Genomic DNA, 25,662 nt, shown 5'->3' with positions numbered 1-25,662 from the left:
GTGAGAATTAACAGCAGCCACATTAGTGCGGGGAAGAAAATTAGGAGCTGACCATAGCCTGAAGCACGTTCACCTGCCTCTTATCCTGGTAATCCCCACACGCCCTGGTGCCCCACTTCCTGGTAAAAAGGGGACTCATCATACAACAGAACCCTGGATAAGAGGCCCGGTGCCCAGGGAACCTGCTGGGCTGTCCCCGAGCCACCTCGCCAGAGGGCCTGGCAGAATTGGACGTGCGGCTGTGGGCTGGGAGGCGCACTGAGGAAGCGGGAAGCAGAGGCAGCTGCTGGGCTCAGCTCTTGCCAGAGGAGGCAGGGGCTGGAGGTGCCATGGACAGATGGCGGGCGGCTCACCTGGCTGCTACCCCCCTGGCTGCCAGGGGCTGGTCGGAGTTGGCACATCTGAGCAGCTTCTTCTGGTCCACCTTGTCCAGGATGTTCTTCCGGAGCACACGGGCCAGGCTGAGCTCCCCGTTGCATACCAGGCGAAAGACCAGTTCCATCAGCAGCTTCAAGATCTCTTCTGTCAACTCCACTAGGCTACAGGGCCAAGGCCAAGGCCAAGAGGTGAGGGGTAGGAACACAAGGACAAGAAGAGGATTGCTGCCACTGGGTCCAGAGCCACCTCAAGATACCCAAGGGCCCTGCGGCAGCCATCAGCAGAGCTGGGAAACCTCTTATGGGCTGAGAGCAAGAAAAGGACCTGGGATAGCTGCTAACATCCTCACGAGTGCTGGGGGTGACCCCAGTGGTAATAAGTGACGACTGTCCTCTCAGCAAACACTTGCTGGCCCTGGAGATTGAGCCAGGGCCGTGGAGACAAATCCCACTGAAATCCTGCTCTGGAGGAGCTCCAGGTTCTGCAGGGTGAGGAGTCACTGAGAGGTCCTGGCCCTCAGACTAGAGGCCCACAGGACCCCAGACCCGCCCATGCACAGCACTCTCCAGGCGTGGAGGTTTCACAGCTATGTGTCACCGGTTAAGGCTATCCGCTAACAAAGGAAAGCACCTTTAAGGCAGGGCCTGGGTGGTTTCCTTCCCCAGCCTAGGAAAGGGCTGGCTTGATGAGTATTTGTTAAATAATAGAAATGGAGAGGCCATATCAGCACAGCATGGAGGGCTGAGGAGGGTGGCGAGGGATAGTTCCCACCAGGAAATCAGGGTGTGCGCCAGCGTGGGTCTTCGGGGATGGGTTATTTTACCCAGGGTCATGTTAGAGCAGGCTGGAGTGAGCATGATCCAGAACAGTGGGCAAGAAGCTGGTGGGACGTGATAGGATGCCCTGAGCTCAGCGGGGAGGCCTGCACCCTGCAGGGATCCAAGACCCTGGGGAGGGCGGGGGCCACACTTACCAGAGCTCATCCACCACCCGCACCAGCACGAAGAACGTGTTCTTGCTAACGCGCTTCTTGAATGTATCAGCGAAGGGAGAGAACTTCTCGTATGTGGAGTGCGGGTTAAAGAAAGCGTTCTTAATGGGGGGATGGGAGGATGTGAGTGGGAAGGCCGCCTTCTGCCAGCTACCACTTATTGAGTGCCACGATGTGCCAGGGAGCCTGGATGAGGCCCTGCCACCCGAGAGCGAGGGCACGGGGATGGCAGAGGCCTTAAAGTGGGCTCAGTATAGACCTGACTGTCCTCAGCCACCACCCTCTTCTGCTCGCAGGTCCATCCCCACTGCACTGCCCAGGTGGTTCATCTGAGGTTCCTGCTAGACTTTCTATAATGCCAAGGCCTGCCTGCTGAGCACCAAGTAGAGAACGGGGGTCGGGTCACAAATCACACGCCCTGACCCCCATGTCCCAGGTAGGCGCACAGCCGAGGTGGCTTCCTGCACTCGAGTTCCCACCCTCTTCCTACAGCCTGAGGAATCACCAAGGAGCATCTGCTCCTCCCCCACAGCAGCCCTTCAAACACCTGACCACCTTCAGCAATTCCCAGGGTTCCCGCCACCCGCTGCAGACCCTTCTCCCGCTCCAGCCTGCCTGCTGCCTAGTGACTGGGAGTGTCAGGAAGGGCCAGTGCACTGGGGACAGGCCTCAGGGCCTGAGCACAGAGGGCTCACCAGCCAGCTGTGCTCTGGTCTTGATGCTGGAACATTTCCACTAATACCCTGGAAATGGCTGAGCCAGGAGGTGCTGAGGACCTGAGCTCTGGGGTCACAGAGGCCTGGGCAGGGTTGGGGGTGGCTCTCTCCAAACAGCCACACAGATCACTAACCTCTCTAAGCCTCAGTTTAATTACATACAGGAATATAAAGACACCATACATGACATGGTAATACAGGTATAAACTGGTTTTATAGCTGGGTGGAATCACATGTGCACATGCCCAACACCAGCAAGTTCTCAGCAAGTATGAGTTACGGTCACTGGCTGCATTGGGCCTGCGAGGAACTGAATGTGTGAGGCTAGAGGAAACCTACATCTTTAGATGGGGACTGTCTGCTTCAGTGCAGAGGGGCCAGGCCCTCTAGGGTGAGGACAAGGGGAGAGTGGAAGGCTCGGGCTGTGGGGGAGACAGAAGCCAGCAGGGGAAGCCTCAGGGCACACAGGAGGGGAGAGCTGGGACCCCAAACTTCCCACCCAACTTCCTACCCATGACAGCTGCTATCCAGCAGATGGCAGTCACTGGCCATCTGTGTGGGGACATGGCCAAGGACCCTGGGCTGGCCCCCTTTGGGGCAGGATGGGCAGGTTGGGACAAAGAGGCATCAGAAGTGGGTCTCCCTGAGCCAGGACTGCAGGCAGTGGTACTGGAAAAGGTGACCTCGCAGGCAGGTGTGGTCAAGGGGCAGGAGCCCATTCTGTCCTGGACGTGGAGCTTCTGTCCACAGCCAAGTCTGCCGTGAGGGGGAGGCCACGCCCACCCGAGGCTGTTCAGTTGAGGCGTGATTCCCTCCAGCTCTGCCCCTGTGCACTGGTCAGCCCAACGCCCTGGGGCTCCCCTCAGAAGCCGCAGGTGCCAACATCCTGGGCCTCTGCAGGGGCCTGTCTGTTCCCTCCCCCAGGCTGTCAACTCTGTTTCAGCATCACCCAGTGATCAACTATGTACCCGGCCCTTCTCACAGTCTCACTCAGCCCTTTCACAGACGGGCCAAGGTGTGCAAAGAGGAAGCCTTGCCTGAGGTCCAAAAGCTAGGACATGGGGCAGACAGGGCTGCACCTCCATCCCATTGCCCTCCACGGCCGCCTGGCCCCTGAGGATGAGCCCCTGAGGACTGAGTGGGCAGCAGGCCCCAGGGAAGGATATCTGTACTGCAGCTTCTTGATGAGCTCCTCGGGGGTGATGAAGGTCCTGTAGGTGGTCAGGAAGGCCTCACAATACAACACCAGGTCTAGAGGGAAGAACAGTGGTTAGCCATTTCTGCTGCAACGGGCCTCCTCTGGTTAAGACACTGAGAGCTCAGATCTGGCTATTCAAAGGGTCTTAGTCATGGGCACAGAGAAACTAACTCAAACTCATCAGCAGGATTTTGAAGCTAAATCATAGCTAATATCTTCGGATAGCAGAGCCCAGGAACAAAAATGTTGGGAATTTCCACAAACTGAGAGATCTACGGAAGGAAAAGTTGAAAGGGCAGAGCTTGGCATGCTGCTGGAAAATGCAAGTGGGCATGCTTGGGTGCCAGGGAAGGGCAGGGCCAGCGAGGAGGAGCCCACTTCCAGCAGTCAGGGGCCCTTGGGCTGGCAGCTCCCACATGGCCTCCCCTTCCTCTGCAGGGGCTGGTGTTCCTGACCTTTCTAGTCACAACAGCTCCATTTATGTTCGTTTGTGACCCACTCCCAGCCATATAGTCCCTGACACTAAAGAAAAGGAGTGGAGTGCTTTAACGCAGGTCACTCCCTGAGACAGCCGGCCTGGCCAGGCTTGTGAACTTCAGAGCTATTCTGAGCTGGAGCTGAGGTCCAAGTCCTGATTTGACTCCAAAGTATGTGCTCTTCACCGCAAGGCTGAGCTTGCGTACATACTACTGACATGTTCTTGTCTGGACACAGATCCCCTTCCCCTATCACCAGTTTTCTGGCTGAGAAGTGCAGGCTTGGCCGAACCCAGCTCCCACCCCCTGCCCTTGCAATCACTTCCCGGGACAAAGGAGAGGAAAAGCAACACCTGCTCCTGTGTCTGGGGTCTGAACTAGGGGGTGGGGAGGTCAGTTGAAAGAGTAGGTGTTAGGAGGGAGGCTCACAGGCTGGAATCACAGCATCATGTTCAGGCTGCTTCCTGGACCCCCAAACCCACTTGCTCACTGTCAAGTTTGGGCTTTTGTTCAGAGGGGCTGGGCAAGGAAGCAGAGATGGGTCCAGCCAAGCCAACGCCTGCTTTTGGAAGACCAGACCCACGTTGGCACACCTCTGAGCTGCGGGGCCTCCCAGTCCAAAGCCACCGGTGCAGTCTCTGGTCCACAGGAAGCCACGCTGTGGAACCTGCTGTGTGGCCCGGGGCCTCTACCTCAGCAATCCACCCCAGGTACAAACAACTCTGGTTCCCTGCAGCCTCGAAATCTTTCCATGAATAAAATCAAGCAGAAGCCCAGCTGGCAGTAGAGCCTCCTTGCCCAGGCAGCCGGCACAGACTGCAAGGTTCTTGGCTGCCCTGACTGCAGGGCTCCCTCTGCCTTGGCCACAGCTGGCTGCACCTGGCAGGACAGTCTTCACTGCTCAGAGCTGAGGACTGGAGCCAGCTCCCACTTCACCCCTATACTTTTGGGCAAAAGTGGAAATCATTCCTCCTGCCGGGCTGAGGCGTGGAGGGACACTCCATCTGTGCAGACGTGTGCCATGTCTGTATATTCCACTGTCACGTCCACTGGGCACTGCTAACCTCTTCAGAAGCTGAGTCAGCTGAGCTTGAGAGGGGAGGCTGTGCCCAGTGGCTGCCTGGGCCTGTGACTGGCACAGCCAGGATTTGAATCAGTCTTCAGGCCTGGGTCTGCCCCAGGAAGGGAGACACCCTAGAGGGCAAAACGGTGGCTGTGGGGAGTCAGTGAGAGCAGATTCTTCTTTTACTGTTTTTCAAATTTTCTGCAACGTAAACATTCTCGTACTACTTTCATAATTAGAAAGTTCCCAGAATCATACTTTGAGAAATCTGCTATAAAAACAGGGATTTGGTCATTTACAAAAACAAAATTGGGGGGGTTAGGATTTGAGGTGTTTGAATTCGATCCACACCTTACTTTGGCACTGTGGTTACATCACCTCACAATAACTTAAAACATGTAAAAGGAAGGCCAGGCCGGTGTGGCTCAGTGGTTCAGCGTTGACCCACGAACTAGGAGGTCATGGTTCGATTCCCGGTCAGGGTACATGCCCAGGTTTCGGGCTGGATCCCCAGGAGGGGTCATGCAGGAGGCAGCCGATCAGTGACTCTCTCATCATTGATGTTTCTCTCTCTCTCTCCTTCCCTTCCTCTCTCTGAAATCAATAAGACATATTTTAAAAGATGTAAAAGGAATATGAGTGTGGGGAGAGACCTGGCCCAGCTATGGGGGCACAGGTACCGCTGCCCCTCCCCCATCCTGGCTAAGGTCACTGGCACCTTCCGTGGCCCCTCGTTCTCCCCTGGCAGACCACAGCCTGGAAGGACAGCTCTCCTGCTAGCAGAGCCCTCCAGTAGGAGGGTCCTCGCTCCTCCACCCCTCAGAGGATCAGGACGCTGAGGGTCGGGAACCCCTCCTGGAAGGAAGCAAACCGTGTAAGGCTGAAGGCTCTTGGGCAGAACATGAGTGGAATCCCATTTAGTGGTCTGGAACAATAGGAGAAGTATAAAAAGCTACCTGCGAGTCATCTTGACTATTGTTGAACATGTTTTTACTGAGGTACTGTTTGTGGAGCTGAGCTAGGTGCCAAGCTCTGTGCTTGAAACTTGCCCTCCCTACACTCCGGTGGGTCCCAGGGTCATCACTACCTTGCACCAATGGGGGCACACTCCAAGAGGGCCGGAAGCAGAGGCCTGGCTTTCAATGCTGGTTCCCCAGGTGGTCTCCAACCGTGATGACCCAGCAGCACCACCATCCTGACCCACTCAGGGCTGGCGGAGAGGGCAGGGTAGTGGACGGCTGCAGCAAGGCCCGCCCAGACCCAGGAAGCTCTGAAGTGGACAGAGGCAACTGCAGAGGCCCTGCCATACCTTTCCTGTCTGTTTCAGTAGCGTGAACCAGCAGGATGTCCCCGGATCCTCCACGGACGTCAGGCCCATCATCGCCCTGCAACGACAGCAGCCCGGGAGGGCACAAGGCAGCATGTAGTTGTGGGAAGTCAGTCTCAGATGCCATAGGCAGGGATGAGGTGACAAAGATGCTGTGCCACAGAGGTCACAGGTTTCCTTTCCCTCGGCTCTCCCTCAGCCTGGGGACAATGTGGCCATGCTGTGGAGGCCAGGCATGCCCATCCCGCTCATCCACTGTTCTGAGCTCAGCAGGCAGGCACAGAATGAACTCATCTGGGTGGACAGATGGCCCTGGGGCTGCCCAGACATGGTGGCTACCGGGGCACATTGCTCTGAGACACACCTGGGCCAGGGGTACACGGCAATATCCATCTTTCCCTGTTCACCAGCCCATGGGTCAGAGAGGCGAGGAGGGAAGTTCTCACATCCTGGGGACAGTGGGACCCCACGGGGAGGCAGGCAGGACGGCCACCACCTCTCCGGGAATAACTGGAGCAACGGGACTATTTCAGGCATGTTCATGACTGCAGCGAGCTGCCCTAAATCTAAACCTGCTTCCCCTGGTAGAAGGAGAAGTCACTTGTTATCATGTCACAGGTTCTTCTAGGGAGCCCTTCTTAGAGGAGTGTAGTGTCACAAAAACATCTGAACTACACCTCACATTGCTTATATGACCCACGGCTGTGACTGCCACCTACCAGTTAAGGAAACGGCCTTATTTCCATGTGAGCAAAGAGAGGCCTTAGCCCATTAACCTGGCCTGGAGCCAAAAAAGAGCTGTCACCAGGGCCTGGCCTAGAAGCCCAGGTCACAGAGCACTGGGCCTGGCCGGGCCCATACTCCGTCATTGTGACTGAAGGGAGTGCAACCACATCACAAGCCTCCTGGTGTCTGCAGCTCCTGTTCTTTCAGATGCATGTGCCTCATCAGGGCTTCAGTGCTTACTCCTGGGCTCCAGAGTTCTGAAAGTGTTTTGGATTTCCAGCGAAGAGTGGGGTTGCTATGCCCATGACTTGATTTTTCAGAAAAAATTTCTGGGAAGGGTCACGAACCAGCACTTTTCTCTGTAGAGGAGCCAGCTGTCCATGTGCCCTGTCACCCCTGCCTTCCCGACTCCCCTCTGCACTGCCTGGCCAGCTCAGCCCGGCCCTGCAGTGTGCAAAGGGCAGGATCCACCTGCGTGTCCGTGCGTCTATGTGCTGCCGCTGGGTCAGAGCCCAGGAAAGTGGTCGTGTCCTCAGAGTGGGCCATGTTATTAAGCCATTCCTGTCTCCAGAATCGCATGGTAGAGGGGAGACGTGCAGTACTTTCAGGTTAGCTCCTCTTTATCTGACAGGTTTGAGCACCGTTTTTACCAATCAGGCTCTCCTGACAAGGCACCAGCTATATCTGCTGCTGGAACTGGGGGGGGTTATTCTATCAATTACAACATAACTGTCTTATGCTAATGAGGGCTCACCACACTGGCCCCTATGCTGAGCACCTTACATGGATTTCATCTTCACAGACCATCCACCTGGGGCTTAGAGATGATCCATAACTCGCCCAGATCACTCACTAGACATCCAGAGAGGGGGACAGCGCACCTCTCCCATTACTCCTCCATCTGCCTAGGATCTGTCAGCACCCATGACGGCCCGGGCACCAAGCCAGGACAGAAGAGGTGCATGGAGCCCACAGCCTGGGTGGCCACCTGGAGGCCCAAACCTGGCCTGGTCTTTCTATGACACGCCTCAAGGTTACCTTCTCGAAGCCCCTCACCCTCACCCTCACCACCGGTCAGACCCTGCACAGAGGCCTACGAGGCACTCACCTCTTGCTTGAGTGTCAGCCTCGCCATGATTTCACTGTGGTCGATGAGGGACAGTTCGTCCACTTCCTCCTCCGACTGAGCCGAGTCGGGAGCATCTGGTGACTTCGGGGCCCTGAGGGAAAAACGGGTTGTCCTGCACATGTCAGAAAGGCTCCGACCCCATGAGGCCTGGAGGCTGAGGCAGTGCATCCCTGGTCATGGAAATCATGCCCTGAGCAAGTTGCCCTAATCATAGCTACAGTGGGCAGCCAGACTCACTGCGCACCGCACCTCAGGAGTTGTGGGACCCTGGGCCCTTCCCTGCTCTCTCTGGATGATGCCGCTGGAAATAGAAGGGGTTAGGCAAGGAGAGCAAGGAGGTTCCAGCAGTCTATTTACATCAGCACTGGTCTCCGTCACTCTCTGTCAACGCCCACTGTGTGCGGTCAGTACTGAAGGAGGGGAACAGCAAAAGGCGGGGCGGATGGGAGAGTGTTCATGTGGCCTCAATGCCACTGCCCAAGTCTTTGCTGAGGGCCATCTCTCTGTGAACCCACAGACTACCCTTGTCCCAGGCCTCTGGGTCTAGCAGGAGACAAGACGTTAAAACAAGCAGGGGTCCAAGCTTTGTCCCAAGAGCAGGGAAGGCCCCTTGAGAATGGGACACACAAGCTGAGACTGAAGAGCTGAGTAGGTGTTTGCCGGTGAAGGGGGAGGAGAGATTCCCTGACAGGAAGCAGATGGGTGGCTGGGGGGCATTCGGGGGGCATGGGCACTGGTTCTGTAGGCACCTTACTTTCCCTGAGTTTTTTCCCATTCTCGATTTATAGTTAAGATTTCAGATTTACAGATGGGTCCTATGAGGCACTGGCAGCCCTTGTGGTCACAGGCCAGCCACATTTTTAACCCTAAGTATCTAAGACACGGAAGTTTGTGCCTCCCTGACTGGTGTGGCTCAGTGATTGAGTGTTGACCCATGAACCAAGAGGTCACCAGTTCGATTCCTGGTCAGGGCACATGCCAGGGTTTTGGGCTCCATCGCCAGTAGGGGGCTTATAGGAGGCAGCCGATCAGTGTCTCTCTCTCATCATTGATGTTTCTCTCTCTCCTTCTCCCCTCCTCTCTCTAAAATCAATTTTAAAAAAATAAAAAAAATAAAAGTTTGTGCCAACACTGAAGGGCCAGAGCAGAATTCTGTGGTCCTGGACAGAACCCTGTGTCAATACCTCTCATCAAGGTCTGTGGTTTGGCTTTTACAGAAAGAGGACAACGTGCCAGTGCTGTTTCTCACTAGTCTGTGTGCCTGTCCCCTGCCTCTTTCACAAAGCCAGGGGGACTCTGAGAAATGGCACCCTCAGGCTCAGTGAGTGAGACAGAACCCACGAGTGGCTGTTGTGTGGCACAGACACACTTTGCCACTGGGTGTTGAATGAGAAACCCCACTACCTTTACTTAACACTTGGGGAGCCTTAGCCTAGCGGATGAATCAGGCTTTCCACAGACAGAGCTGGCTGAGAGCAGCCTGGTGGGCCGGCGCTCTTCAGCGGGCCCCTAGAGGATGCTTTCTGGTAGTTTTCTTCTGTCTCTTGCTATTTTACTGCCTCTTCAACTGTTTATGCTTAGGCCTGACAATGACAACTGGGTATTGCTTAGCTTTGCAACCAGGACCCCACAGGTAGCTGAACCCTGGCCTGGAGAGGGACGAAAAGCTTGAAAACGGGGGGTAGGCAAAAGGAGGGTCACAGCTGTTTGTGTGGAAAATAGCACAATAATTAATAAATGACCACACAAGAATAACTCTGCTCCCGTGCTCACAGCTGTAAACCTGCTTTTGCCCACCCGTACACGGCACACTCCACAGCAGCGGAGCCCATGTGCAGCATCAGGTGGTTGGGCCGACGTGCAGGCCACACACATCATGTTTCGTAAAAGCACGTCAGGGACATTTACTACCTACCTCCAAACCCGGTCGGGTCTGACTCAGGCTAATACTGAAAAATGGAGCAAGAGATGAGAGGGACATACAACTAAGTGCAAAGGTGACTCCTGACTGATCTTGGTTCCAAACAAACCAGCTGCATAAGACGTGTTAGGGAGAACCAGGGAGCTGCGATGGCGTGCCGGCAAGAGGAACGGTATTAGCTTTCTTGGGTGTGTAAGGTATTGTAATCAGGTAGGCCTTTAAGTTTTCGGGAGGAACTGAGTATCCTGTCTGTAACTTACTCTCAAGTGGTTTAAGAATATAATATATACAGTGTATCTATAAACTCACAATAAAGTCTTTTTGGGGGGATTTTTTATACCCCCTCACTGCACCTGAACTTGGGAGAGGTCGAGGAAGGTTGGCCTAGGATTTGAAAGATTGTGATAGGCAACTTGTAGGGTGGATGTCACGTGTGCAGATCAAGCAGTAATGGCCAGCTGCATGCCAGAATGAAGGCCTTCGAGGGATGGGCTATTTGTGATTTTTTTCCTGTTTTCTTGCACTTTTCTGTACTTTCCATGTTTTCTACCCTGAGCACGTATAATTTTGAGAGCCATAAAAAAGAAAGAACCTGGACATAAAGCTCTCGCAGGCCTGATGTGCTGGCTGGAAGGGGCAGTCGGGCCACTCCCAGGGCAGACTCACTGCTCTCAGAACCCCTGACCCCACTTGGGCCACTTCCTACCTTTCTCCACCATCTCTGCTTTCCTTCCCGGGGACATTGCCGATTGAAGAGGGATCTCTGGGATGTCCGTCTTTCACAGCTGGTGATTCCTGAAAAGACAAGTCAGTGCTGGGTTTGTGACAGGTGCCCACGCTGAGGCCGATCTGCTTCCCAACATTCCTGCCTGTAAGTGGCCTTGGAGTGTAAGTTCCTAGGGAGCGGTCCAAGATGTGAACCAGTTGCCCATGAATGTGGTTCATTACACAGAAAAGCACAGGCCCTCTTCAGACTAGCATCTCGCCCTCCAGGGACAGTGAAAGATGCCACTACTTGTAACACGTGTCAGCTGCCAACCGAGATGAAGCTATCCCAACCACCCCGTGGAAGATAGGATGTCACAGTCGCTACTGCTCAGCAAAGCTCAGCTAGGCACCGTGCCCATACTAAGACCTGTCTGTCAGCTGGCACCATCATGCCCATCCACACACACACACACAGAGGCTGGGACAAAGGAAGGACCCTGCCCAAGACCTCACAGCTAGAAGGCTGCAACCTCGACTCAGACCCAGGGCTGTCTACCCCCTAAACGTGTGTCCTTAATCACTGGGCCCTAATGGTGGGCAGCTAAGCTTCGCTGACCCCCTTGTTAAAGGCCGTCCTCAGGACTGCTAAGCTCGACTTGGCCTCCCAGGGATGGCTCCAAAGGGTCTAGCTGCTCCCATGCAGGAGTACAACCCCCCCCTCCTCCAGCAGCCTCACTCCTTTCTGGGAATCTGGGCCCACTCCACTCAGCAACAACATCCCTGGTCTGCTATCCGGGCCAGGTCAGAACGGGGCGGCAAGAATCCATGGGACATAGTCATGGAGAGGGTTCCTGGTGAAGCAGTCAGCACTGAACATGTTCCAGGTAAAGAAGTGGGCCCTGGAGGGCCAGCCCAGGGTGGATGCCACCCTGTGGAGGCTGAGCTGGATGATGCCGGGGGCAGGGGCATCAGAGTGGATAGGTAAGGTGGGAACTCCAGGAGAGATATAGCTAAGCCTTCACACATGGGGTCAAATCCCACAACATTCTACGACTTGCTAACACCTGAAGTGGGGCAGCGTTGTGTGGACACCTAGAATCCTGTGTGGATCCCCTTGGGAGCTGTCTTAACAGTAGTGAGTACACTACTCAGGGGCTGGACCCTGTGACGGATCACATGGAGGATGCATGGCCCCTCCCCTCAAGGACTCGTCCCACTCAAGATTGCGGGGAGAGTTACTTTTGAGGCTTTTGAACTTGCTCATGTTCTGCTGTAGCAAAATCTGGAAGCTGACTCTCGACAGAACTGCTGAACCTCACTCAACTGGAGCTGGGACAGCAGTAAAACATGGGGGACAGTGTCAGGTGGTCCTCCACTCTCTCAGGAAGGGGTATGCGTAAGCACAGCAGGGCCCACCTGCCACACTCAGTGCTCCCGGGGAAGCAGTTGGCAAAGGGGTGAAGGGTGAGCTGGGAAGGAAGAGAAGCGAAGGTGTGGAGGCTCCATGTGGGGAGAGAGCCCTCCCTATGCGAGAGGCACTGAGGATGGACCTCACGCTAGAAGATGGGACAGAAAGAATGCCGAGAGCAGCTGGTACACGGCCAGGCCATCAGCAGGCTGCCCTGCAGATTCCAGAGGACCCATGGGCCAGGCTCGCGGAGCGCCGCATGCACAGAAGCAAAAGCCACGAGAAGACCTCCACAGGAGTCACATCCTCTCCCCAATAGGCCCGGTCTGCTAGTGACCGGGAGGCTGGCCACACAGAAGCCGGGCCAAGCCCTGTCGGGCCGGCCACATGCATAAGGCAGCCGAGGTTACTTACTCCTCGAGAGTGAGCCAGCTCCTCGCCGCTCGGGCCAGAGGAGTACAGACTGACGTATTCACCCTCACCAGCCTCCTCGCTGGCGTGTTCACTCTGGGGGAGACAGGACGAGAGGAAAGCACATGTGACAGGCCCTCAGGATCGAAGGGCAGCCTGCTGGGAGCCCCACCAGGATGCTCCTTTCATGGGAAAGAGAATATGGTGACAGTGTCAGAGAACAAAGCTGCTTGGCCACCTCTAACTTGTACAGGGAACAAATGCTGTACTTTCTCCAAAGATGTCAAGGGCCATTCAACTGTCCTGGGGAGGCACAACCCTCCCCACTCGGCCATCGTTGGGACTGCAGGGTCCCCAGCGCGGTGGGGGAAATTATGGAGGGAAAGAGGCAGCTATCAAGACGACTCAACATGCTGGAGTCGGTTCCCACTGCCTGCATTTGCTCTGCCCCATCTACTTGCCCCTGTCCTTGTGCCCTGTCCTTGTGCCCAGAGGAGGCTCTGCAGTCCATTAGACAGCACAGGAAAGCAGGCCCTGTGCTCAGCACCACACAACTAGAGGGCAACTGTCTGATCTCTGTACCTTCCTCTAAACACCACCAACCGAACAGAAAACCAGCAGCATTTCCTCTCACGCTCACGATCACCGACAGCCTCTAAATGGTCACGGGCCCACTTGCGGAAACTCAGATCCCGAGCCTGTAGGGGATTTTGTGGAATGGGCTACTGCTTCCCTGTGACCTGCGCAGACCTCCACGTGGCCGTGCTGCTCAGGGCACACGGCGGCCGCAGAGCTGACCGCTGGTGGAGGAGCTGCTCTCACGCACAGTGACACCGCGTCCGCACAACGTGCAGCCCATACCAGGGGGTGCGAGTGCTGAGTTCTCACCGAAGGCGTCTGGGGCGAGTCAGAGAGAGAGGTTTCGGGAGGAAGGCAGACAGTGTTCCCATGAAAGGTGCTCTCCTGAGAAGATGAAAGAGGCCCGTCCACGGTGCTGGGAGGCGGGCTGGCCACGGCCGGCACCGCCAAGTCCGAGCTCTGAGACTGGTGGACAGGCGGGAAGTGTGGAGAGGAAGAAGAGGTAGGCGGGAGGAAAGGTTGTACAGAAGCTTGGTTGTGAGGCACGAAGTCCTGGGAGTAGGACCTAAACACAGATTTATACTAGAGAATCCAAGTGGAAAACAAACAGACGAGGAGATGGGGAGAAAAAGAAACAGAAAAAGCAATTAGGTTAACTCGGCCGAGCTGACAGGCTGCTCGCAGCAACCGCAACGAGGGCCACTGGCCAGGCCCCACCAACCCGCGGTCCTCTGGCCTGAGGTGCCCCTGCCCAGCCACCCTCCCGAGAAGGCCTGGGACTGACCAGCCCTGTCCTCAGGTCTACACAGCAGGATGCCCCTGAGGACAGCAAGCCCCCTGCTCTGCAGGGGTGGTCACGTCCTCTGCTCGTCACACATCCCACTCTATGCCTTCTGTCCTTTCAGGAACCTTGTGGCTAAATTCAACATGTGTAGTCAGACACCTGGTCATCTTTACTCATTTTGAATCTTTTGGTTAAGTAAATCTCTTTGGATTTATCCCCTAAAAGTCAAATCCTACAGCCCTTTCAGTATTGTAACTCATCTCAAATCCTTTTGGAAGGGCATGAACCTTAAAAACAGCTGGAAGAATTGTGCTATCAAAATGCTAAAAATTTCTGAGTTCATTTCCCTTTCCAGCCAATCTGTTCTTGTTTCCTGTCTTCCCCCCCTCTCCTTCCTTTCTTGCCCTCCCCTTCCCCTTTCCTTTCCTTACTGAAGTGATCCTGAATGCCTCTGATGCCCTGCAGAACCCCAGGGCCATACTCCCCAAATTCCCACCCGGGGGAAGACCTGAGGCCAGGCTGGGATGGGACAGTGAGCACTCTCCAGGCGTGGGCTCTGTGAGAGGAGGGCAGAGGAGCTGAGACCACTGACCACCAGCTAAAGATGTGACCACGTCACCATGTCCTGCAAAGGGCCTGCCGACACGCTGCTAAAAGGTCACAGAGAAGAGGGAGAGCATTGGAAGGGACTGTGACTGAAGTCCTAGCCGGGCGCCTTCGCTGCACCATTGAATGGAAAGCTCCTCTTCCCTCCCTGGGGAGACCAAAGCCCTCTCACCCCGTGAGCACCAGGGGATGCTGGTTTACATCACACCCAGCGGACCTATGCTAGGTACTGACTCACACATTTTATTTCCTCTTCTGACACAAACTCAAGGCCAACCCCTGGACAGCTGAATGAATGAGTGGACCATCTAACACTAAAGCTTTGATTCCTGCTGAAGGGAAGTTCTGTTCAGATCTTTCTTTCCAGGAAAGTTGGGTGAGTGGACCACTGGCTCAGCACCCAAGCCCTGCTGCTCTCACTCTTGACGGCTGTGCAGCCTGAGTGTCCATAGCGCCCTCACGAGGTTCCAGAGAGCCCTGGCCGGGTCACTCGGTTAGAGAGTCGCCCTGATATGCCAAGGTTTCGGGTTCGATCCCCAGTCAGGGCACATATGAGAATCAACCAATGCATGGGTGAATATGTGGGACAACAAATTGACATTCTCTCTCTCTAAAATCAATTAAAAACACACACACACACAAAACGCTCCAGAGAGATGCTGGCCCTTCTGCCATATCAGAATACAATGAAAAGTCTGGGACCTGGAAGAGGGCCCTCAGCAGACCATGCTGGCACCCCGATCTTCCAGCCTCCAGAGCCATGAGAAATAAATTTGTTGTTTATAAGCCACCTGATCTGTGGTGGTTATAGCAGACAGAATGGACCAAGACAAAAAGGCGGACCCTTCTAGAGTCCCGACACTGTCCTCATTGACACCCCACCCCCGAACACTCACTCGGCACTTAGCAGGCCCTGCCACACTTGAGACCCTTACATGCACACAAACAGCTACTGTGTAACCACACAACGCGTCGTGCTTGATAGCTTCCTGACTGATCGTGTGGCGTGCTAAGCAGGTCTGATGTGACAAGCTCAGGGTGGCAGACTCCCACCCCGCTGGCGCCTTTTCTGGGAGCTGGGGCAGGGTAATTGCTAAGAGGGCACATTTTCAAGTCACAGGGACCTGGGATGAAACGACGACACTTCTGTGGCAGGTTCTGTGTGTGGACTTAACAGTGACGCCCTGCGAGTCCTAAGCAGGCCTAGCATGTGACCAGCATGCGATCAGCACCAGCCGTCTTCCCCTGCCCTCCCAAATACTAACCTGAGAACTACCCTACACGGCAGAGCTGAGGCATTTAATAGGAGCCAATGTATATCTACTGAATGAAGGATACTTATGAATTACTGCTGATATTAGTAGAGAGCTGGAATATTGCCTGACTCAGCAGTACCCCAATTTTAAGTGTGGAAGGGCAGCAGACAAGGTTCACAGAGGGAGACTGGGGAAGGCGGTTCAGGGAGGCATCAAGGAGGGCACTGCAGGACGAGGAGAAGGGGAGGTGGTTCTGCATCTCTAGGACCAAGTGTCCGCCCCACCCTTCCCCTCCCTCCCTCCTGGGCTCCAGAGCACCTTTGGTATTCAAGATATGCAGTCGTGTAGGGACAGGAGCCAAGCCTGAGAAGTACCTTCGAGGGGGCGGGGAGATGCAAGGCGCTGCTCTCTAATCACCAGAAGGCTCGGTGCCTCTCCGGCGGCTGCAGACCTGAGGGCCACGTCGGGCTCATTATCATTCCATTTTCAACAAGTCTGGTCTCCACTGCCTCCCCAGAGAAACATCTCCAGGCCCTGTAAGATCATATTTATTCCTACAAGCAGGGAGAAAGGCAGAGCTGGCCACCGAACAGAAACGCCACTTCAGCACAGCCTGAAGTTAATTTTAGGATCTGGCGGGTGCGCAGCTTTGCCTCTGACAGAGCGGCTGCACTCTCCGCAGCAGGAGTTTTTATTTATAGCCAGAGCAAGACTGTTTGGGCTGAGGATTTTATAACCGTAGGGGCTGGCTGCCTGTCTGGAGACTGCAGGTTTCTGCAAAGTCCTAGGAGTTCCAGAGCCTGTTCCTGGGAAGGAGAGCTGTTAAGAGAGGAGGTGCTGCACCCCCCACGCACATGATCCCTCAACGGGCCCACAAGGACCACATCCGGATGATGGTCATGACAGCTCCTCGGACAGAATGCTCCCTGCCGGTCAGAGGCGGTGCCCAGGGTTCTGCATGAACCATCCCACTGAATAGGCATGAAGTGTGGTCCTGATCCTGATCACAATGATGAAGAAACAGGCTGGCAAGTGAGGCGGTAACACACGGCTCAGCTCCTGAGTGATGCGTAGGGACAGCCCTCACTCAGCAAGTGTCCTGAGCACGTGACAGCAGGGCCCAACCCCCTAACTCCGTCCAAGCTCTCCGTAGCTGAATTTTTGTGATGACCAGCATGCAAACAGCAGTGAGCCAGAGCTGGACAGGCTACAAAGCCAGGACGCAGCACCCAGAAACCAGCACCCATTCTGGAAAATACACACTTGGAGGGACCACTGAGTCTCCTGAGTGTAAAGGATAGTGGAGCCCGATGGCCTTGCGTGTTAGCAGGAGGCCACTCACACCCTGTAAGGCAAAACCACCCAAAGCTGGCCAGGCACCAGTTTTCATGACACTGTCTCTCCAATGTAGTCCTGGCATGAAAAACGACCAGGGATGGGCCCTGTGTTGTGCTGGCAAGAAAGCAGATCTTTAAATGAAAAGCCCCAATTCCTCAACATAACATGTCGGGTCCCTGAATTCCTTTGAATATAAGACTGGGGGGTTGGAGAAGGCCATCTATGTGCCAGCAGCTGCAGCTAGAACCACAGGCCAAAGGACCTTGATCGTGGTGGCTGTTCTACGACATGAGCTCCAAGCTTGAGAACCTTCAGCCCTGTGAGTTATGGGAGATGCGATCACGTCCGTGATTGGCTTCCCGTCATGGAAGCGTTTGTGGTGACGGGTCATCACTGCGCAATCCTGGCTCAAGCAAAGATTATGGTTTCAGCATTTTGGATGCTACTTAGCAAAACAGACAAGCGATTGGACAGCTGGTTTGGGGCCTCAATTCTCACCCATCATTTGTGAGAAAACACACTGAGGGAAGCAGCTGTAGTGTGGGCTGGGCTTCCTTCCCCCATGGAAAACCCCCGGGACACAGCTCAGCACTGGCTCTGGGCTCAGAGCGTGCTTTCTTCAGGCAGGCACTCCAAGTGTCCACACAATGTGGGCCCAAGTTATTTTCCTTGGAAGGAAGTCAGCTTTTGGCCACAGCACAACACCCTCTGTTATCTCCAGGGGAGGAGATGCCTGGAGAGAGGCACGTGGAGCTGGTTCTCAGAGGTGGGACGTGATCGCTCCTGCCTAGGTCACCAGGAAGGACCCTTGATAACAGTTGTCATTCCAGGTGGCTGGCTGCAGGGGAGAGTGCTGGCTTTGTCTCCTCTCTCCTTCCTGGTCCTGTCTGCAAATGCCATCCTTTGGATCCACCCTAGGCCCAGAGGCACCGTCCCTACTTGATGCCCCTGTGCTCATTTATGACGACGACACTTCACATCAGTGGCGAATGCGGAGGCTGAAGCAGCGAGCACCTGAGAGACCCTCTGCTACTGAAGGGGAGGCACCCCGGTTGGTCCCATTTTCATCAGCATCATGGTGGGGTAAAAAATATCCTCGCTCTTTTTAAATTTACTTCTTCGAGACTATTCTTAAAAACCACTAGAAAATTCTAGTGTATTTTATAACAAAGAATGTAAAAGGGCAAAAATCTTTTGCTCGGGAGAATTTTAGGTAGTAGGACAGGTAAAAGTGGGGATTTATTACTTTTCTTCTCATGTGACATTTTTGCAACTTAAGTCACAAGATCTTCCTTGAAAACACTACATTTTTGGCCAATGATTTCATGGCTAATTATACTCGTGCAAAACCTTCTAACACACTGGAGGATGATCTGTATAGTCACTGATCGCTGACCTCAACAGCACCCACTCCTTACAGAAAGATTTACTACAGATTAAAAAATGATGTGAATTCAGCTCTAGAAATTTGACTGAACGATTTTTACTCGGTTTGGATTTAAACAGCATGGCAGGGGCTCTAATTTATACTTATTCTTAGGACTCTATTTAGAGCCTGTAGCTACACCCTGCAATGTGTCAGAACACGAAGGCCTCTTTTAATTTTTATTTTGAGAGTACAAACGTACTCACTGGGGACAGTGAAACAAGGAAGGGCTTAGGATAGAAGCAGCAACAGGAGAGAGCCTGGGTGGGGCTGCTTTGGCTCACTGAGAAGTCAGAGAAAAGGGGGCCTTGGACACAGGTTCAGGGGTTAGCCTGGGATGAACTGCCACTGCCCATTGCTCTCCTGGCTGCAAGTCTTGTGGGGACTCTTAAGAGTTTAGGAGATGCACGCCCCAAGGGGAAGAAAGGCAGGGGCGTGCTCCCAGGAGGGAGAGTGCACCACGAAGGCCTTGTGATGGCAGCCTATGTGCAGACTTTTCTGTTTACCTAGCCTTCCCAGGTCTCGATATTTATTTATTGCAAATAAGCGCTTCATGAATGTCAACCTAACACTATTTTTCATGATGGGGATCTGGATTCTAACCTTAGCTCTTACTTAAGACTCTGAGCAAATGGTTTGGCTTCTCCATTCTGAGTCCCCATCTCTGGGATGTGGGTGAACATTCCATCACAGAGCAGCGGGGAGGCCCAACAGGCAGACATGTGGCTGAGAACGTGATAGTAGAGGCACCAATGTGTGTGGACAGCACCCTTAGGGTTCATGGCACCACATGATCTTCCCAAGGCCCAGGGCAGTGCCCGACCAGTTGAACTGTCATGGAGTCAGAAGCCATTTGCAGCATTCCCATGTCTGAAGCTGGTCCGAGAGCACTGACCACCCAAAGAGTCATGAGCATTAACAAAAGAGGCAGGAGTCTTTCCCAGTGAGGGCAGAAAGGCCCAGTCACCGGGGTTGCTTTGCAAGCCCCCAGGGCGAGGATCTTCAGGCTTGGGTCCTGCTGCTGGGCTGGGGCCAGTCCTGTCCCCTGATGTGGCCCTTGCTGTCTACAGCAGGCAAGGCCAGCATGCTCCTCGGCTCAGGCAGTAATCATTTCCTTCAGTGCTGGGGCTTCACACAAAGGCAGGCCCTACACTCTTCCCTGAGGGTCTCAGAAACCCAGAAGAGGTGCTGGTCTGTGTGTACGTCCCTCCCCAAGGCCGTGTCAAGGCTCCAAGTGGGAGTGGGATCGAGTCCAGACTTCACACTTGAGAGGCAGTGCTGGCCTTGCAGGAAGGGTAGAAAGGCACAGGGCGAATGCCCTGAGGAGCCCAGCAGAAAGGAACTACTTGTGAAACTCTTGGCCAGACAACTAGCAGCCAGAGCCTCTTGGGTCAAATGAGGAAGAAACAGGGTTCTCAGCCACAGCCTGGGACTAGTGTGTCTGACTCATGGGAACAGAGAGGCCATCATGTGACATGTCAGCATTCACTTGTTCTGATGAGGTGCTGGGAAGCAGGGTAATGGGGAGAAGGAGAGACCTACAAGCCTCCCTGGTCACTGCTCATGGTTGGGGGTGAAGCAAGGTCCTCTGGGTCAGGTGAGGGTCATGGAGCTCCTGCCACTTGCTGAACTATGTACCACGCTGCAAGCATGGAAAAAGCGCAGTCCCTAACCTTACAGGACTTACAAACTTGAGAAAAGAACCTGGACGGTACAAACTAAAGAAAGAAACCACCTCTCAATGTGATAAATAATATTGCTATAATCTCCCTTTTTACTGAATGCTGGCTATGCATCTTACACCATGTCACTCTTACACGTGCTTTCCCTTTACCCTCACAATGCCAGCCCCCACTGGAGAGACGAGCAAACGAGGCCTAGTGAACCGGGAGTGCCATGCCCAGGTCCACACAACAGTGGGGAAGGGTGGAGTGGAAGACAGAGGCAAGTAAATGTGGGAGTGGCGAGGAGCCCGTGCCAAGAGAGTGGAGGGCACACAGGTCGTGGGCACAGGGACGGGATGGGTGGACAGAAGACTGAGGGAAACACTGGGCCTGCCTCCGACTGAAGCACTTAGAAGGGGAAGGAGGGAACCTGCCCGTGGCGGCAGGAAGGCCAGTGAGGCCACATGCCCACGCCGGGGGCAGGAGGGAGTGGCCATGCATGTCTGGGGAAGTGCAGCAGGGTGTGTGCCTGTGGAAACGTGGTGTGGGGGGGGGCAGGGGGGAACGGACAAAATGACACCTCGTCCCTTACTTGGGCAACTCAGTGGATGGTGGGCTGTTCACATAAATAGGATGGAGAGCAGAGGGTCTGGCCGGGTAAGAGCAAATGACATCCACTAAGTGCCTGTAACGTTAAGAGGACAGGGAAAGGTTCCTTGCAGGGAGCCCCAAGTCCAGTGAGAAGACACCTGCCCTTGCACGTGGAAACCACACTCTGGTGAGGCCCCCAAGAATGGGACAGAGTCTGAGAGTCTAGGACTCCAAATAATTGGAAACACCCACATGACACTCAAGCCATGGCTGGGCCAGGAGGAGCATTGGCAGGGCTGCAGGGGCCCTCAGAGACGCTCCCAGCCATTTTCCTGAGCTGACCAGGCAGGCAGGCAGGCCCAATGGAGCAGCCCAGCCAGGAGAGGTGAGGCTCAGAGAAACCCTTCCCACCTCTGGCAACCAGGGCTACCCCTGCACCCTCCCTCCCCTCCTCTCCAAATTCGTGAGCTCTAACCTGAGCAGGGAGCCAGTGAAGACATCAGGAAGAAACAAGGGACAGAGGCAGGAAGGCGGGAACTTATTTTTTCCTATAATGGACACAGACGCGTGCTGTGTCAAGCAGCCCAAGTGCCCTTGGGACTCTGGTCCACTTTCTGCCTGCCGTTCCTCCTTACCCCCCTCCAGAGTCTCTCCTTTCTTCTCCACCTCCTGCCTCCGCCCCTTTCCTGTGTGACCTTTAGACCAGCTAGAGTGCCCAGGTCTCCAGGTGGCTGCTGCATTATACTCAAGCTGGCTGCGACCAGGTGAGGAGCGAGTGAGTGACAGAGTGAGTGACAGGTGCACTAGGGGAACCTCAGGAGCCGTGTGTCTCAGGGACTGAGGGGGAGGGGCAGTGAGGGGACAGCTCAGCAGACACCCCCAGAATCCCTGACACGCAGGCCTTCTGTTGAGGGCACATGTGGTGATGTGGGAAACCTGGGTCCCACATCTCAGAGCAACACGGTTTGCTCAGAGTGGGATACCAGCTGCTCTGCAGACCCCCCTTCAATCAAGTCCTCAAGATGATACATATTTGACTTCCTTGCCCTAAATTTTAAAACAAATGAGTTATGGGTATTTCTCAAGTTCTACTCAAAACCTGAGTCTCGTAGCAGTTTTATCATCAGACTCATTCGGGGAGCCAAGAGGGTTAAGAAACACTTCCGCAGACTTCCAGCACCTGGACAGATCTGCTGATCGTAAATGTCTGCAACTTGCAGTGAGCAAAAAAAAGGTACCCCAGAAAGGAGTCTGGGGATAAAGGAAGGTGGTTTTCTAACATCGACATTGTGATACCCAAAAGGACCGGCAACCCTAATGGTTCCTGAGAGTCCCAGTCATTCCCTGGTCAAGAGTAAAATGAACATACAGACTCAATTCAATTTTTACGATTGGTACCGCTGGGTTCAGAATGAGAGAAAATGCAAGCAGGGAAGGAGATGGAACATGGGAATTCCATGTGGAGGGGAAGGGCTGATGCTAGAGGGACCAGAGATGGAGTAGAGTGGAGACACTGGGCCCCGTGGACCACATAGCAAGCAGCCCAGGGTACAAGCAACCAAGGGAAAGTCCGGGCCCAGGAAAAGTGACCCCAGCACCTGTCAGAGAGCTGTTTGAGGAGGACTCATCACTCAAACACTTTCCAGTGCCCCCAGGAGGCAGACACACCAAGCCCTGTAGCATCAGAAGAGCAGGACAATGGAGCTGCCTTCTGGCCCGGCCTGGGAGGCTACACCCAGCTTTCCACCTCTTTCCTGCCTCACAATCACTTATCACTTCCCCAACACCTCGTTCTATCAGACTACCCTTGATGTCCAGACACCACGGGTCAGGGCAGGTGCTGGTCTGTGCAGGTGCTTGGGCCTCTCAGGATGACGGCACATGCCAGGGAGGAAAGGACGTCTGTGGCCTCGGGGGCTCACATTTCCATGGAATGAGACGGCCAGGCAGACCCAGTGGAAGACGTCAAGAGGAGACAGGGCAGTGCCAGGAATAGGAGTGGAAAGGCGTGGGGGACAAGGGCGGGCGGTGGGGAGCCGTGAGTGCCTGAGGCCTTGTAAGGAGAGAGCAGCTCAGGAAGCAGCCGGTTTCTGTGAAGGTGTAGGGATGGCTGAAGACATGTGGAAGGGCTGGCTGTTGTCACTACCCTTTAGCAGCTGTCCTCTGATCTCAATCCTTGAGTGCTCACACTCAAGGTACCTTCCAGAATGTATGCCAGGCTCTCTAGCCCCATGCTCAGGCAGGTACCTCGGGGAACATCTGGGACTTGTTTGCCCCGACCTTGACTGAAATCCTAACCGTCCTTCAAGCCCTGGCTACTACCTGACCTCTCACGGGGTTACTCACTCCCAGCCTCAGGGTCCCCTATGCTTGTCTCATTCTGCCTAATGATGTTTCCCTCTCAGGATGACGGGCTCCCAGCTCTGGGCCCTTCTTGCTGCCCGACCCACGCCCGTGCTTGCTGGGTCCTGGGAGAGTGAACAGGAATGCCTTTCCAGTGCCCACTTCCAGTTGAATTGGTCAATGCAGGTTTACTGTTCTACAAATTCCCCTGGCAAGGTGGTTTTCAATGGTTAGAAGCTTCTGGTAGAAATGGGAGGTCACTGGGCCAAGGACAGTGTGAGCTGCCTTTAGCTATGACAATGCTATATTCTCAGTGGCACCCTGTGGAGTTCCACGCTGGACTGATGACAGGCCCCAGAACCAGGAAATGAAGAAATTCAGAAATAAAGGATTGCTCTGAGGGCAACGCTGAGGGCTATTAGGGGCACATCTTAGAGTGTGAGCAGAGGTCACGTGAAAAGTGTGTTGGCGTTACACTGAATCAGCTGTCCAATGTTCCAAACATTCAGGCCACTACAAACGCCTCCCGAGCCTGGCGTGGGGTGGCCTTCCTTTCCGCGAAAGAAACACCTTCATTAGCTCATCTCATTGGGCTCCTTTGTGGAGCTGGTGCTGAACGCCTAGTATATTCCTGATGCTAGATGCCTTAGCCTCCTTCATACCCAAACTTAATTAAGACGCCCTCATGTTTTCTTTCATTCTGTAGCAAACAGTCCAGTTCATTGACAGTCCTGTAACCCCAAACTGCTCAAAAGGGATATTGTAGATACTCTTAAGATAATTCACACTCACTTTCTGTTCACAGAGGGAAAAATAGAGTCAAGAGCTGGGATTGTCTGAAGGCCAAGTTTGCACGCTTTGTGAAAGGAGTCTGCCAGCAAGAGCCTGCTGAGGAAACAGAGGGCATCTGTGCACAGGGCCGGGCCGGGAGGGGGGGGGGGGAGGGGGCGTTCAGCCTCTCTTTGGCAAGTGTAGGGGTGCAGAGGGCTCTGCGGAGCTGGGCCCCGGCACCCAGAGGGAGAATACACCCCAAGGTCCCCACAACAGGTAGGGCCGTCTTCACTTGGGCACTGATGGTTCCGAGGTGGAGTGTGGGAAATACCACACTGGGACCCCAGGCTTGGAGAGGCCTCTGAAAGTCACCGGGGCAACCACATAGCTTTAGAAGGAGAGGGAGGTCCAAGCAGGGTAAGCCATTTGCCCAAGCTCTCACGTACAGAATCAGAACAGAACCAAGACCGGACTCCAGAACTCTAAGAGCAGGAGCACTAGTAGGAATTTTTCTAAGCTCACCGTGTGCCTGGCAGTTTCCCAGGGTTTTACTTAACCCTCACGTCCACAAAATCAGAGGCAGGTAAAAGTACAATCCTAAAGGAAGGAGATGGCCTGGGAGGGCGAATGAATGGTGCATAAGGACAGCTGGCTGCAGTGCAGCCCAGGTGTGGCTCCTTTCCCGAGTTCTTCACCTGGATGGATTAAGGGGAACTTCCAGTGGCTGCTTAGGTTTGTGGACAGATGCAGATTCCAGCGAAAGACAACAGACCAACACTGTGCCTCCTAAAGACACTGTGCCTCCTAAAGAGCTAGTGTCCCCTAAGTTTCAGGAGGGTGCTATTTACAAAAATGTCTGCAAACATTCCCTCTGCCAGCTGCTCCCACTGAGAGGCAGACCTACTTCCCCATTCCTGGAACCTGGGCGGCCGGCCTCGTGACTGAACAGAGAACGCAATGGAAGTGACTGAGTGCCAATTCTGAGCTAGGTCTTAAGATACCTTGCACGCTTCCATTTGTTTCCTGGGAACCCTGCCAGCTGCCCTGTGAACAAGCCCAGGCTGGCCTGCTGGAGACTGGTGGATCATGTGGACTGCGGCCAGATCAGCCCAGCTGTCCCGGCTGAGGCTCCAGGGATGTTAGCAAGTCCAGCCAAAGTCAGCCTGGGCCAGATCAGCACCGTCATGCTACTGGCCTGTGTCCTAAGCAATGAGAAATGGTTACTGTTGCTTGAAGCCACTAAGTTTTGGGGTGGTTTGTTACACAGCAAAAGCTAACTGATACAGTCTCCAACTCAAACTCTCTCATGCCCTAGGAGAGCTGCTCTCCTTGGCTCTGCTTCCTTTGTGAGGAATATTTCCTTTTACCATAGAGCTCGTGAAGGGTGGGCCTAAGGGGAGATTACAATAAAGAGGCTGAAACATCTCTGCAGTCTATGCCTGAGCGATAATGCCGCAAGTGTGGCCGCTACCACTTCCCCATCCCGACCGCTTCACACTGTCCTCCAGCACAGACAGCCGCCCCGCATACCCTGTCCCCTCTGGTACAGGGATCTGCAGAAGGGCAAAGTCAGCGATGGGCAGCAGCATACACATTGGGAGGCACAGGCTACAAATGTAAAGTCACATTAACCAGTTTCCAAGTAAAGAGCGGCAGGGAGCGACTCACCGAGGGCACAGATAAGTTGCCGTGCCGGCTGAGAAAGGAGTTAGAGACGGACACACTGATGCCCTGAGTGGCACTGCTGTCCTCGGGGGTGAAGGCCACTTTAGTTTGCTGGACACAGTAGGAGACAGAGGAGAAGGAAGAAGCAGCGTAAGAGGCCTGCTGGACAGAGGGTGAGAGAAGGCGG

At 54.5% G+C, this 25,662-nt stretch overlaps 1 protein-coding gene across 5 annotated transcripts in view; it reads right to left on the bottom strand.

The window, feature by feature from the left end:
- The window catches only part of RAPGEF1 (Rap guanine nucleotide exchange factor 1), a 122,316-nt gene that overhangs the window by 11,389 nt on the left and 85,265 nt on the right, over positions 1–25,662 (bottom strand). For 4 of the 5 annotated variants that reach the window (XM_087822999.1, XM_087822998.1, XM_016196599.2 and 1 more), the window contains 6 exons: positions 10,632–10,720; positions 7,984–8,095; positions 6,132–6,207; positions 3,252–3,336; positions 1,352–1,444; positions 354–539 (listed from right to left, as the gene is read on the bottom strand). In XM_087822999.1, coding sequence (XP_087679125.1) covers positions 354–539; positions 1,352–1,444; positions 3,252–3,336; positions 6,132–6,207; positions 7,984–8,095; positions 10,632–10,720 — 641 coding nt within the window. Of the gene's footprint in view, positions 1–353; positions 540–1,351; positions 1,445–3,251; positions 3,337–6,131; positions 6,208–7,983; positions 8,096–10,631; positions 10,721–12,455; positions 12,549–13,340; positions 13,614–25,478; positions 25,638–25,662 lie in introns of all 5 variants that reach the window. The other variant, XM_087823001.1, reaches the window with a different exon arrangement.

Source organism: Miniopterus natalensis, chromosome 12 (assembly GCF_054644295.1).
Source record: "Miniopterus natalensis isolate mMinNat1 chromosome 12, mMinNat1.hap1, whole genome shotgun sequence".
Lineage (NCBI taxonomy): Eukaryota > Metazoa > Chordata > Mammalia > Chiroptera > Miniopteridae > Miniopterus > Miniopterus natalensis.
Note: the sequence above shows the minus strand (reverse complement) of the source record. Positions and strands in the feature narration are given on the sequence as shown.